The 14,940-nt window shown below is 47.5% G+C and overlaps 1 protein-coding gene across 1 annotated transcript in view; it reads right to left on the bottom strand.

The window, feature by feature from the left end:
- The window catches only part of FAM161B (FAM161 centrosomal protein B), a 16,281-nt gene continuing 1,341 nt past the window's right edge, over positions 1-14,940 (bottom strand). Inside the window, exons 2-9 of the mRNA XM_009211945.2 lie at positions 12,353-12,672; positions 10,405-10,955; positions 8,444-8,790; positions 6,657-6,784; positions 3,692-3,856; positions 3,044-3,143; positions 1,416-1,555; positions 1-212 (exon numbers count right to left, since the gene is read on the bottom strand). Coding sequence (XP_009210209.2) covers positions 74-212; positions 1,416-1,555; positions 3,044-3,143; positions 3,692-3,856; positions 6,657-6,784; positions 8,444-8,790; positions 10,405-10,955; positions 12,353-12,672 — 1,890 coding nt within the window. The 3' untranslated portion in view covers positions 1-73. The remainder of the gene's footprint in view (positions 213-1,415; positions 1,556-3,043; positions 3,144-3,691; positions 3,857-6,656; positions 6,785-8,443; positions 8,791-10,404; positions 10,956-12,352; positions 12,673-14,940) is intronic.

Below are 14,940 nucleotides of genomic sequence, written 5' to 3'. Positions count from 1 at the left end.
TTTTTCCTGCCTTGACTCAAACCCAAGTTAGCTGTTTAATATTTTTCAAAAGCAGAGATTTTAAGTGTAGTGATTAAGCAAGTGATAGGAGATTTTCTGGTGATTGATGAGACAGCTCCTCCAGTACTTTCCTGGGGCTTGCAGGCTGTTCTAGAGATCCTTCTAAACCCTGCTCTGGATCTCTGATGGTGAATTTTGCAGTTTTTTGGAACCTGCAGAATAAAACACGAAAAACAAAAAAAATTTTTTTTTTTTTCAGACAGGGTCTCACTCTCACCCAGGCTGGAGTGCAGTGGCATGATCTCGGCCCACTGCAGCGTGGACAGCCCAGCTCAAGCAACCCTCCCACCTCCGCTTCCCAAGAAGCTGGGGTTATAGGCACGTACCACTGCACCCAGCTAATTTTTTTTTCTTTTTACTTTTTGTAGAGATGGGGGTTGCCATGTTGTCCAGGCTGGTCTCAAACTCCTGGGCTCAAGCAATCCACCCACTTCAGCCTCCCAAAGTGCTGGGATTACAGGCATGAGCCACCGTGCCCGGTCTGAAAAAAGAAAATCTTAAAGCACTGTGTAAGGTTTAAGAATGGTCTCTCCCAGCACTTTGGGAGGCCGAGGCAGGCGAATCACGAGGTCAAGAGATAAGACCATCCTGGCCAACAAAGTGAAACCGCATCTCTACTAAAAATACAAAAAATAGCTGGGCGTGGTGGTGGGCACCTGTAGTCCCACCTACTCGGGTCGGGAGGCTGAAGCAGGAGAATCGCTTGAACCTGGGAGGCAGAGGTTGCAGTGAATCAAGATTGCACCACTGCACTCCAACCTGGCGACAGAGCAAGACTCCATCTCAAAAAAAAAAAAAAAGAAAAGTATCAACATTATTATTATTTTACATGGGATGTAAAGGAAAATTTCTAGGGGTATAAAACTGAGATAGGAATTAGGGTAGGGGCTGCTAGGATCTAAAATACAAAACAACTGAGAATAGTGGAGATAGATACTATTTTCGTCCTTTGACTCAATATCAAAATGGGTTATGGAGAAGGTGATACTAATGAGCTACCTTTAAGGAATGCTAGAAAAACAGTTTTATAGTTTTATAAGAAGTCAAAATATACATGATTTTTCTTCAAAAATAAAATAGAAATAGTTTCGGCTCATGGAATTGGAACTGGAATTGGAAAATGATCTGTTTCAAAATGGAAGAAAACGAAACACAATTTGTCAGATTTTATTCACAACTGCACCACTGTCTAAATTCAAATGTGTTACTTGGAGGGAGATCTCTGGATTACTTATTATATGAATATAGGATTATGATCTCAAAATACCAGTGGCTATTCTAAAGTTTCCTCCCAGTGGTATTACTGGGTATGACAATTTAGAAAGCTGCAGAATGACAGCAACATCTCAGGTTACCTGGGAAAATCCTTGACTTTGGTCTCCTTCTCTTGAACAGCCCCAGTGCCTTGACCCTTGTTTCTCACAAAGTCTTCCTCCAGCCCAGCCTGCTTCAGGGTGTCTAGATACCATTGTTCTGCTTCTTTCTTGGCTAGATCCTGTGGGATGGAAATTAATCTGTTGTAGCTATCTTACGAATTACCAGACAATTCTAAAGTACTTAATCAGTATTCTTACAATACTGCCACTACCACCACTACCCTTATTATGGGGCACGGATTTGCATGAAAATTATTTAACCCTTGTTTTCGAGCTTTAATGTGGGTATAAATCACCTGAGGTCTTGTTAAAATGCAGATTTCACATTTGGTAGGTGTCAGATGAGGACCGTAATTGTGTATTTCTGACACTCCCCAGAGATGCCAAACTGTTGATTTAGGAGCCACAATTTTGAAAAGCAATGACTTAGACTTTTGGGAGACAAATGAGACCCAGATTTAAAAGGATGGACTAAAAACCTTCTAAGATTTTAAAGCAACAAAGCATTATCAGGAGCACTAAAATAAAAAATAAGCTACACCAAGACTCTTAATGGAAGGACAGATGGTCTGCATGTGGACCAGGAGATTATTATTTTTTGTTTAAGTATTCCAAGAAAAAATCATAGAGTACTTTGTATTTTTCCTAGAGAGGTGAAAGATCTGTTGAGATCTGAAGAGTGAGCTTGCTTAACATTAACATAAAGAAGCATGAGAGATTTTGAACAATGCAGGTTGCTAAGTAAATCCAAGACCATGTGTGCTTGTGTGTGCGAGAGGAGAAAGATTTACGGAGGGAGGAGGAAGTGAAGCCAGCAAATGCCTAGACAATGTACTAACTATAAGATGGAGCTAACGCCCCACCATTGGAACTAGGTCACTAGGGAGCCCCAACTTGTCTGAAACTGGAGAGGAAAAGGATTCACAGAGCCTAATGCAGCAGAACCAGAGCATCCTTACATCCTTATGGAGATCTCAGCTGAGTCCAATGTCCCTAAAAGTCTATAGAGAATATCTTAAAATGATAGTCTTCCAGGATACTTTGGGTACACTGCCTATGGGTTAGCCCTGCTCCACAAGGAACACACACACACACGCAAACAAAATAAAAGAAAAAAAAAAAAAATTTCAGGCTTCCAGCCTGAAAGCCACTTAGTCTAGAAAAAGCCAGTGGGGTGTTTGTGGGCATCCTAATCCTTGGAGACTTATAAATGTGCCACAGCTCTAGAGACTGGGGAGGCCCAGGGCCAGCAGCACAGGCAGAGGAGAGAGACCTTTCCAGCACTGTGAACAGTGGCTCCAGAGCGCAGAAAGAGCCAAATGGTCCCTGTCTCTGAGGTCTGATGAACTCTGAATGCTAGACTACAGTGAAAGTTCTAGGAAGTGAAATATCCCTTTACCAATGCCTTTGGAGTCCACTCTTGGATGAAATCAACACAAGCAGCATTCTCTACTGTACTATTTATTTTGGGAAAATAAGGTAGTAATGAAATTAGAATTTCTGGGCCTCAAGGAAATGTTTAATACCCACATATTAAAATTGTTTCATAATTTCTCAGAGCCTTTTTATCTAAGGCAGAAAGAAAACAAATGATGGTTTAGTTTTACCTTGGCAACTTGTTCAAAGAGATACGGCCTTGTTTGTATTCGCTTCTTCATTTCTTCCAGTTCTTTCTTATATTCTTTCGCTCTTTTACGGTCATTGTTCCTGGAATTAGCAAGATTTTTAGAATTACGTCGTTTCTAGGCCAGGCGCGGTGGCTCACGCCTGTAATCCCAGCACTTTGGGAGGCCGAGACGGGCGGATCACGAGGTCAGGAGATCCAGACTATCCTGGCTAACATGGTGAAACCCCATCTCTACTAAAAATACACACAAAAAAATTAGCCGGGCTGCATGGCCAGTCCCAGCTACCGGGAGGCTGAGGCAGGAGAATGGCGGAACCCGGGGGCGGAGCTTGCAGGAGTGGAGATCGCGACCACTGCACTCCAGCCTGGGCAACAGAGCCAGATCTGTCTCAAAAAAAAAAAAAAAACTACATCGTTTCCAATCCAGAATACCGTTCATTTCCAGTTAAGCAGTGTAATTCCCATGTACATTGTAAATTCCTATGTGACTTGGAAAATCATGGCCCCGCCGCTGTGATTACAGGAGCCTGCCTACCCCAGTAACTCCATTTTGCATTTTCTGGCAACAGGCCAGTGGTCTGCTGGATCCCAAGGCAAGCACCCCTTTTGACACATAGGGGATACCGACCGGTTTTCTTTCAGCTTTGCTTTGAACACTTCCTCCAGGCTTTTATGGGGATCCATGGCTTTTGCACGCAAGGTCACAGATTTGGACATTGCTTGAGACTTCTTTTTGTGGATCTCCAGCCACTGAATACTCTCATCTGCTTTGTTCTTTTTTTCAAGTGCACTTCTAAAGGGAGGAGGCAGAAAGAGAGTATAGATTACCAACCTGGGCATTCTGAAAAGCAACCTCAGGCCAGGCGTGGTGGCTCATGCTTGTAGTTCCAGCACTTTGGGAGGCCAAGGCAGCTGGATCACCTGAGGTCAGGAGTCCAAGACCAGCCTGGCCAACATGGTGAAACCTCAACTCTACTGAAAATGCAAAAATTAGCTGGATGTGGTGGTGTGCACCTGTAATCCCAACTACTTGGGAGGCTGAGGCAGCAGAATTGCTTGAACTCAGGAGGCAGAGGTTGCAATGAGCCAAGATCGCACCACTGCACTCCAGCCTGGGCGACAGAGCAAGATTTCATCTCAAAAAAAAAAAAAAAAATTAGCCGGGTGCAGTGGCTCACGCCTGTAATCCCAGCACTTTGGGAGGCCGAGGTGGGCAGATCACGAGGTCAGGAGATCGAGACCATCTGGCTAATACTGTGAAGCCCCGTCTCTACTAAAAATACAAAATATTAGCTGGGTGTGGTGGCATGTGCCTGTAGTCCCAGCTACTCGGGAGGCTGAGGCTGGAGAATGGCGTGAACCCAGGAGGTGGAGGTTGCAGTGAACCGAGATCGCACCACCGCACTCCAGCCTGGGCAACAGCGAGAGACTCTGTCTCAAAAAGTAAATAATAAATAAATAAAATAAAAGCAATCTTAGTAACCTTTTCTGGAAAGTAAGTTGGTGTTTTCAATGAATGCGGCATGTAATTTACCTCAACTGGCATTTTAAAAAATAATAAAATTCTAGGATTAAATGCACTGGCAGATGAAGCCTTTCCAGCATTAGGGACACAGTGACTTCCTACCCTAGAAGTGTATTTACTGAACTGGAGAAATGTCAGTTAAAATATCCTTACTTAGGCCGGGTGCGGTGGCTCACGCCTGTAATCTCAGCACTTTGGGAGGCTGAAGTGGGCTGATCACGAGGTCAGGAGTTCAAGACCAGCCTGGCCAACAAGGTGAAACCCCATCTCTACCACAACTACAGAAAAAATTAGCTGGGCGTAGTGGCACATGCCTGTAATCCCAGCTACGTGGGAGGCTGAGGCAGGAGAATCACTGAACCCGGGAGGCAGAGGTTGCAGTGAGCTGAGATTGCGCCACTGCACTCCAGCCTGGGCAACAGAGCAAGACTTCATCTCGAAAAAATATATATATATCCTTACTTAAATAGCCCAACACTCAATAGGTCTTCACCTATTGATCCAAAATAATACTAATAGCTGCCACTTACTGAGTTCCCTATTAGGAATCAAGCACCATTACATTTCACGTAGTCCTCATAACTGCCTTATGAGGTAAATACTAAATCCCCTTTTTATAGGGGAGGTGATTGAGGCTCAAAGGAGGTAAGCCACTTGCTCAAAGCTACCCAGCATGCCAGTGGAAAAGCCCCTATTGGACCAGGATCTTTGGCTCCCAAGCCTCTGGCCTTGACCACTCTGCTGTAAACAGTGGGCTGGAAGGTATCTGGGTTCATGGTTCTTTGGGAATACAAATCTGCATATTCAGAGAGAACTGGAAATGAGCCTCCTTCAGTGCAAACTATTTGGCTTCAACTTGTAGCACTTAGTTTGTTCAGTTATCTAAAAGGTAATACACTGAATTCTTCCAAAAGGAAAATCAATCAAGACTCTTCTATTTGGATGTTTACATTCAAATGGACAGACTGGGAAGGACATGCAAATTTAATCTGCTCATATGTCAGATTCCCTGTGGCGGGAAAGCAGATGTGGATGTCCTCTATAGGTGGGCCAGCCTCTTTGTTCAGGAGGCCTGGCTTCTTGGGCCCTCAGGATCCTGAGCAATTAGCCCTGATTTAGTAGGTCTAACTGAAGTCTGAAGAAGAAAGGAGTATCCCTTGGACTGTAAGTACTTTTCTACAATCCTTGCTGTGGGGCTTAAAGATCCAAGTAGGTTCTGAGTACTCCCCTACATGCCCCATGGGAAGGCAGTAAGACATTAGTCCTCTCCCTGGCCTAAGCTGCTCATTACACCATGACCTCTCTTGCCTACTTCAGCTCCGAAGCCTGGTGGAGGAACCCTTGCTGGGGGCTGGCTCAACGAGAACAACATCATAACAGAGTCAGGTGAGTTGAAGAGTTAAAAATAAGCAGGCTCTTGCTGCCCAACGGACTCTGACATCTTCCCAACGGACTCTGAATCTCAGAGAATCTCAAATCTATGCAATGGATGTCTCATCTTTGTGGCAACTTCAGCCACCTGCTAGCATGCTTCTCTGAATTCTTGTTCCTCGTTACTCCCTTCCTCTCATCCATGGGCTTTTATCCATGTTCTGTCTGGAACCTTCCTTCTCTCCAGGCTTTGTCTGGCCAACTGTTCCTTGTTCTCCAGGTTTCAGGTTTCACTTTAGACATCTATTCCACAAGACAAGACCCCCTGCTCCAGGCTGCCCAGTGCCCTCACAGTCCCCTCTACCCCCAATCATTGTACTACTCAGAAAATACGGCCATTGCTTCTTTGCTTTTCTCTATTTCAGGCTAGATAATAAACTGTAGGTTCTCTAAGATCTCCAGCCTTAACACTGTGCCTGGCACAGAATAAGCCCACTGTGAATATGTGCTGAATGATGGCTAGCTGTTCTCCAAGCACCAGGTGTGGAGAACCGCAATTGTTCCTGTCCTGATCAGAAAATTCCCTTTGACCCCTTGAGGTGTCTCTGATAACAGGAAAGGAGGCCCCTCAGTAGGGAGGTTTCCAGCATTTGGGGCCAGAATCAGAGCATGGGTCTTGTGCAGCCTGACCACTCACCTGACTACAGATTCCCTCTTCCTGGTGGCATCTGTGATGTGCACAGGGAGAGTGTTGGCAGAGAGGGAAGCAAGGCCACTCAGAGAACGACTCCTTGGCAGGGGTGGAGCTGGTGGCTGTGGGGAATCCTAGAAGAAATAAAGGCTGGTATTGGTGGGACAGCATGTGTGATTAGTTTCTTTTTGTTTTTTGAGACAGAGTCTCGTCTCGCTCTTTTGCCCAGGCTAGAGTGCAGTGGCCAATTGAGGCTCACTGCAACCTCCGCCTGCCTGGTTCAAGCAGTTCTCTTGCTTCAGCCTCCCACGTAGCTGGGACTATACAGGTTGTGAGCCACCACACCCAGCTAAATTTTTGCAGTTTTAGCAGAGACAGGGTTTCACCATGTTGGTCAGGCTGGTCTCAAATTCCTGACCTCAGGTGATCCACTCACCTCGGCCTCCCAAAGTGCTGGGATTACAGGTGTGAACCACCACGCCCAGCCGTTTTCTATCTTTACTAGGATTCAATTTAACTGAAGGACTGAAAATGAGAATCTTTTTTTTTTTTTCCTGGGAATAAGGCAAGGATAATGAGATCTCAAGTTTCGTAACCAAGCCAAGACTTGGATATCAATCCTAAAGTTTTTAGTCAAATGAGAAGAGTTCCTTGGAATTGGTATAGGAACATCAACAACTGATCCCAACTCCTTGCCTCTCAGGCCTGCTTGGACTTATTTCTGTGAAATCCTTCTAGAGCAAGGGAGGAAGAGGAGTGTCCCTAGGGCTTGTTTTTGTTTTGTTCTGTTTTTGAGATGAACTTTCACTCTTGTTGCCCAGGCTGGAGTGCCGTGGTGCAATCTCAGCTCACTGCAACCTCCGCCTCCCAGGTTCAAGCAATTCTCCTGCCTCAGCCTCTGGAGTAGCTTGAATTACAGGCGCCGGCCACCACACCCAGCTAATTTTTGTATTTTTTTGTTTGTTTGTTTGTTTGTTTTTGAGACGGAGTCTCACTCTGTCGCCCAGGCTGGAGTGCAGTGGCCACATCTCAGCTCACCGCAAGCTCCGCCTCCTGGGTTCACGCCATTCTCCTGCCTCAGCCTCCCGAGTAGCTGGGACTACAGGCACCCGCCATCTCGCCCGGCTAGTTTTTTGTATTTTTTTTTTTTTAGTAGAGACGGGGTTTCACTGGGTTAGCCAGGATGGTCTCGATCTCCTGACCTCATGATCCGCCCCTCTCGGCCTCCCAAAGTGCTGGGATTACAGGCTTGAGCCACCGTGTCCGGCCAATTTTTGTATTTTTATCAAAATTAGAGATGGGGTTTTGCCATGTTGGCCAGGCTGGTCTCAAACTCCTGACCGCAGATGATCTGCCCTCCTCAGCCTCTCAAAGTGCTGGGATTAGAGGCGTGAGCCACCATGCCCGGCCTGTTTTTTGTTGTTGTTTTGAGATGGGGTCTCACTCTGTTGCCTAGGCTGGAGTACGGTGGCGTCATCTTGGCTCACTGCAGCCAGAAATTCCTAGGCTCAAGTGGTCCTCCCACCTCAGCCTCCTGAATAGCTTGAACTACAGGTACATGCCACCACGTGTGGCAAATGTTTGTTTTGTTTTGTTTTGAAGAGATGGGGTCTCTATGTTGCCCAGGCTGGGCTGTGGTCTGGAGTTTATAGGAAAGTGAATCTGTTTATAACTGAGCTGGTGTTTAAAAAAGATAGGAAACCCTTGTTGAGAAGTGCTTTCCAGAAAGACCTGGCCCCACCCTGTATTTCAGGCCTTAGCCCTGACCCTCCCACAGCTGCCTGGGCTCTCACCGGCCTCCCCCCCGTGGTGGCAGCATCGCAGGGCCGCTGAGGGTGGTGCAGGTTGGAGGTCCTCAGCAAGAAGGGCTTGTTGCGAGTGGCCTCTTGGGTTTCTCTTCTTTTGGCTGCTTTTCTCTGGAAGGCCTTGTAAAGGCCCTCATAGTCAGGGACTATGGGATTCACCCGAGGCTGGAATCCAAAGTTAGTGTGCAGAAACCCAAGCTTTTCCTGCTGGGTTCGGGTGGCTGTGCGGGGCTGGGGGTTAGCCCGGTTACCAGAGGAGGCGATAGGGGAAGAGGCCATCTGGAGCATGTCCAGGGCTCTCATCTGGATGCGAATTTTCCTGAAGAGCTCAGCTTCTGTGGAGACAGGATGGTGATGGGTGAGAAAGGACCAGGCATGAAACCTACAGGGTTAGAGAACTTTCCCTCTTTTACACACTAGCCGTAAGTGTACTGGAGGCAACTATGAACTTTTCGGGAATTCTGACACGTTAACATCCTGTGCGATGCTTGCAGATGGCCTTAATAGGAGTATTTATGCCACAGAAAATAACAAACATTACAAACCAGCTTGCTTGCTTTTTTCTGGAGAGCTTGTTAATACATGTCATCCAGAACACCACTGCCTGTGCCAGTCAGGCTGCAGAAGCAGCGACCAGCTACACTCACTGAGCACTTTCTACGACTGCTTCTTTACAGATGAAGCAGAGGAAGTGGGCCAGCCGCCTGCTCCTCTCCCATGTTTCCCCATCTCAGAGAAAGGCCCCACCATCCACCCAGCTGCCCAGGCCCTCTGCCCACATCACTGACTCCTCCGTGTCTCTCATCAGTCACAAGTTGTCACTTCCTCCTCTTTAACCTCTCTGCAGTCCATCCTCTTTTCTTCATCCCTGCAACCAGCTGCATAATTTCTCAATTGAATGGTGAAATAGCTTCCTCTTGGCTCAGCAGCCCTCCAGTCTTGCTGCCCTCTTGGATCATCTACACAGCAATCAGAAGGATCCTTCTGAACTAGATTTCTGATCGTGGGTCACCCTGCCTCAGTCCCTCAGTGGCTCCCCTGTGCCCTTGGGATGAAGTCCAGACTCACTAGCGTGGCTTGCAAAGCTCCTCATGTCTAGCCCATGTCTGCCTCTCCCTTCCCACTCCCTCTTCTCTCAGCCCTCTACCTTTCCAGCCCTTGCAGATGCTCCACTTTCTCTCCCCTCCATGCCACATTCTGCCTGTTCCACTTCTCCTCCCTCTTCGCCCCTCCTTTAGTTCAGCCCCAGGGCCCACTTTCTTAGGGGACCTTCCCTAACTGCTCCCTTCCTTCACCAATCCCCGGGTTAGGTCCCTCTGATATACGTTTCCATGCTTCCCCCTTTAATCCTTGTAAATAACTCACCACGTTTGTATGCATTTGTGTTTATCTGTTGTCCTCACATGTCTACAAACTCCATGTCTGTGTGTTCACCATGGCACAGTGCCTGGAGCACGGCACATGCCACTGAAAAGTGAATAAAGCCTGAGCCCCTTATTTGGAGCTATACTTTTTTAAATGTGTAAATAATCATCCCCCAGGTAATTTCAGTGACTGACGCCACCTCACCAGGATGAAGGGGCCGTGGGGGAGCATCTCAGGGCAGTATGCTGGTGGTGGCATGAGCCCAAGCTGGTCCTCAGGTGTCTCACTGGTTCTCTATTCCTGCACCTCTGCTGGTGCAGAGGCCCTCATGTGCATTCACTCAGCTGTCAACAGGACGAGCCTTGGGGACACTGTGGGACCTTTCAGTCCTTACTCCATACAGGCCCCGATTGTGTAGACAGACCTAACCCTCCCCGATGGCCTGCACTAAATGTGCAGCCTCTAGTGGGTCCACCCAAGCAGCAAATCTCCAAGCCAGGCCAACCCCTGGGCCCTGACTAAATCCCTACGGTGGAATTGGTACCCCAAGGCAGGAGGTAGCAAGGTGGCAAGGATGTCTTTACCCTGGAGTTTATCCCCAAGGGCTGGCTCCAGAATGGACTTGGGGATCCTTCTGGTGGCCTTCTGCTTGGAGATCTTGGCTTCAGCTGTGGCAGCCAAGTCTCTCTGTCGAGCAGCTTCCTTTAGTTGCTCCTCCTTCTCCAGGAAGCTGAAGGGCTTCAAAGAAGAGAGGAGCAGTTCCTTCCTCTTCTGAATCCCTGCCCGCCTTCGGGCCTCACTGCGCTCCATGATCTCTTGGTAGAGGGGCAGGTAGACATGTGCAGGCACAGGCTGTGCCCGGAACTGCCTGTGGCACTCAGCCTCTTCCTCACCCTGCCTCCGGGCCCGCTGCCTCTCCTGCTCAAAGGAGGCAGGTGAGCCCAGCCACTCGGCCTTCTTCCGGGCCTCGCGCAGTGTCATGCGGAATGGCCGAGGGACAGTAATGGATGATGCCCAGGAGCTGACACTTCTGTGCTGGGAGGAAGGCCGGGAGCCTGAGGGTGGCTGGGTCGGAGCCCTGGGAATGTTGGAGGGAAGGTTGCTCAGGGAGCTGCAGCGCCTTGTGGAGCCACACCTGGAAGAAAGCAGATCCACGTGTGGAGGACAGGGCAGTCAGGAGGCCCTGCTCCCTCCAGACCTCCTCCCCAGTCCTCCCTTCCCACTGGTCACAGCTGGCTGCTTGGCCTAACACCACAGCCCCACAGGCCTCTATGTCCATGACCTTCCCACAGACAATCCTGGCAGCCCTAAAGGAAAGTCTCTTCTCAGAATTGATCCCAAAACTGCCACTTTGCACTCTAATATTTCATATGAGAGAGAGAACAATGAGCAGAGTGGAGCTTGAGAGTCAGACAGACCTGGGTTTAAATCTTGCTCCAAACTTTGAGCAAGGTTCTGTTAAAACCTCAATTTCCTCCTACATAGAATGACAAAAATTAATGTCTACTAACCAGGTTATTGGAGGAGAAAGTAAATATTAAATGAGATAAGGTAATGAGATAATGTATACTTTATCTCATTAAATATTTACTTTCTAAGACTTGACCAAGATAAAGGTACTTTGTTGTCATTCTCAGGGAAAGTGTATTTAGGAAAGGCTTCCCTGTATTTTTTTTTATTTTTCAATATTTATTTATTTATTTATTTTGAGATGGAGTCTTGCACTGTTGCCCAAGCTGGGCGTGATCTTGGCTCACTGCAACCTCCACTTCCCAGGTTCAAGCAATTCTCTGCCTCTGCCTCCCGAGCAGCTGCAATTACGTGCACCTGCCACCACGCCCGGCTAATTTTTTTATATTTTTAGTAGAGACGGGGTTTCACCATTTTGGCCAGGCTGGTCTTGAACTCCTGAACTCATGATCCACCCACCTCAGCTTCCCAAAGTGCTGGAATTACAGGCGTATACCATGATGCCCGGCCCATTTTTTATTTTATTTTTATTTGTTGAGTCAGAGTCTTGCTCTGTCGCCCAGGCTGGAGTGCAGTGGCATGATCTCAGCTCACTGCAACCTCCATCTCCTGGGCTCAAGGGATTCTCGTGCATCAGTCTCCTGAGTAGCTGGGATTACAGGCACACACCACGATGAGTGGCTAATTTTTGTATTTTTAGTAGAGACGGGGTTTCACCATGTTGACCAGGCTGGCCTCGAATTCCTGACCTCAAGTGATCTGCCTGCCTCAGCCTCCCAAAACGCTGGGAGTGCAGGTGTGAGCCACTGCGCCTGAGGAAAGGCTTCCCTTTAATTAATTCCAGGGCATCACTGGACTAAGTGTTGCCCAAAGTGATTTAGGATTCCTGGGGAGGAATCGGAACACCTGTTTGGAATCAAAAGCTGATTCTGAGCTACAGCCTCAGTAAATGGCAACTTGCAGAAGTGCTCTTTGCTTTACAGAGGAAGATGAAGCCCAGAGACACGATGTGACCTCTGTGGAGGTGTGGAGTGAGGCAGCCGTGGAGCTGCAGTGCCTTACCTCAGAGCCTGGGGGCGCTGGACCTGTACCTTCCCCCTGCCCTTGTCTCGGAAGAAACTCTCCAGGTCCTCCTCATCTTCAGAGAGGCTTTCATCACTCTCTGGGTCAGACTGAAAGAGAGACTCCAACAGACACGGTCTGCCTTTCTGCTTCAGTACCTGTAAGGTCTGGTAAAAGCTCCCAGTTGAGTCAGAAGTAGAATCTATCTCCTCCTCTGGGCTGAGGAACTCGTCAAGTTTGCTGGCCCTGGGCAAAACCAGCCCATCCCCAGACACCTCCTCTCCTGCCTCTGTGTCTGGGGAGGATTTGGGGGAAAATATCTACAATAGAATAGAAATAGGCTGTGAGTGAAACAATAATTTCAAAGGTATTCAAATCATAACTTAATTTCACTTTGAACAAGCCTCTGTATATTAGGGACTGGGGAGAATTTGGGGTCTGCCAGGTGCGCTGGCTCATCCCTGTAATCCCAATACTTGGGGAGGAATTTTTTAAAATAAGATGTGTTTCTTGCTCTAAAGACATTTCACAACTTGGTCTATGAAGTGCGCTTCACTGAAGGGATGGAGAGGGAAGTGAAGAGCTGAAGTTGGTTCCCTACGCCATACAGTGCAGTAAGCTTTTACAGAGTACCTCACCTGTACCATGCACTCTGACCCCTGCACTCCAGGAATCCTGCGCCATGATGATGGCCGCATTCTGCCTTACTTGGGTTGTACCTACTTCTTGCTCATCTTCCTTCTCCCCCTTCCCTTGTCTCTACTCCTCTGCTTTCCTCATGTTCTAGCTAATTTGCACTCTGTCAAGGAATGGATGATGGCCGGGAGCAGTGGCTCATGCCTGTAATCCCGGTGTTTTGGGAGGCTGAGGGAGGTGGATCACCTGAGGTCAGGAGTTCAAGACCAACATGGTAAAACCCCATTTCCACAAAAATACAAAAATTAGCTGGGTGTGGTGGTGGATGCCTGTAACCTCAGCTACTGGGGAGGCTGAGGCAGGAGAATCGCTTGAACCTGGGAGGCTGAGGTGGCAGTAAGATGAGATCACACCACTGCACTCCAGCCTGGGTAACAAGAGCAAACCTCCATCTCAAAAAAAAAAAAAAAAAAGGAATGGATGATTAACAAGAGAGACAGTATGGTCTGGCTGGAAGAGCAATGTCCTAAGAAGCAGGACACACAATTAACTTTTTCAGTACTCCATTCATTCATACCATATTTACTGGGTGCCTGATGTGCACTGGGCATTTGGCTGAGAACAAGACAAACAAGATCCTTACTCCCTTGAAGCCTACACTGTAGTAAGAGAAGACAGACAACATAAGATGATAATAAATTCCGTGAAAACCATAAACGACTGTGAGGTTATAAAAAGATGGAGTGCCAGCCGGGCGCCGTGGCTCATGCCTGTAATCCCAGCACTTTGGCAGGCCAAGGCAGGCGGATCAAGAGGTCAGGAGATCCAGACCATCCTGGCTAATGTGGTGAAACCCTGTCTCTACTAAAAATACAAAAAATTAGCCGGGTGCGGTGGCGGGCGCCTGTAGTCCCAGCTACTCTGGAGGCTGAGGCAGGAGAATGGCGTGAACCCGGGAGGCGGAGCTTGCAGTGAGCCAAAATCGTGCCACTGTACTCCAACCTGGGAGACAGCGAGACTCCGTCTCAAAAAAAAAAAAAAAAAAAAAAAAAGTGCCTATGGAAAGCTTTTTGGTTGATAAAAGTCTATCAGATGAAGGTTATTAAGAATGTACTTGTAATCGGTACATCAGTTAGGTTTATTAACTTGATGCAGGACACTACGGAAAACATAGGGAACTTAGGGTCGGGGGTGTGATTTTTATACGGCTGGCCAGCTTCCCTGATTGATTCTGGAATGGTGTTGTCATGAAGTGGGGACAATTTAATAAGTGAATGATTGAGCTTTTTTTTTTTTTTTAAGGCAGGATTTTGCTCTGTCACCCAGGTTCTGGAGTGCAGTGGTGCAATCATGCCTCACTGCAGCCTGAACCTCCTGAGCTCACGTGATGATCCTCCCACCTCAGCCTCCCGAGTAGCTGGAACTACAGCACGCACCACCACATCTGGCTAATTTTTAAATTTTTTGTAGAGACGGGGTTTCACCATGTTGCCCAGGGTGGTCTCCAACTCCTGAGCTCAAATGATTCGCCTGCCTTGGCCTCCCAAAGTGCTGGGATTACAGGTGTGAGCCACTGGGCCCCGCCCAAACGCAATTCTTATTCAAAAGGTGAGAAGAATAAAGTAGGGTGAGTAACTAATTGATCAGTAAGCAGTATAATTTGGAAGAAGGAGTGTTAGTAATTTTGCACCTATAGTATGGACCTGAAACACTGTTTCCTGATGCTCTTGCTGTTGGCATTATCTATGCCTATGACAGTCTGAGTTATACTTCCTCAGTCCTGGGCTGATTTTTATTTTTCATTGTGGAGGAACTTTGAATTGACAATTGATTGATGAGGAGCCAGCCTTACTAAAATCCAGGGTAAGAGTCAGAGGTATGTATGCACCCTAGCCCTGGCTCTGCTACAAAGAGTGTGCGATCTTGGGCACATTTTTTCTTTTTTTTTTAAA

This window comes from Papio anubis, chromosome 7 (assembly GCF_008728515.1).
Source record: "Papio anubis isolate 15944 chromosome 7, Panubis1.0, whole genome shotgun sequence".
Classification (NCBI taxonomy): domain Eukaryota; kingdom Metazoa; phylum Chordata; class Mammalia; order Primates; family Cercopithecidae; genus Papio; species Papio anubis.
This window is presented reverse-complemented; position numbering and strand designations above follow the sequence as displayed.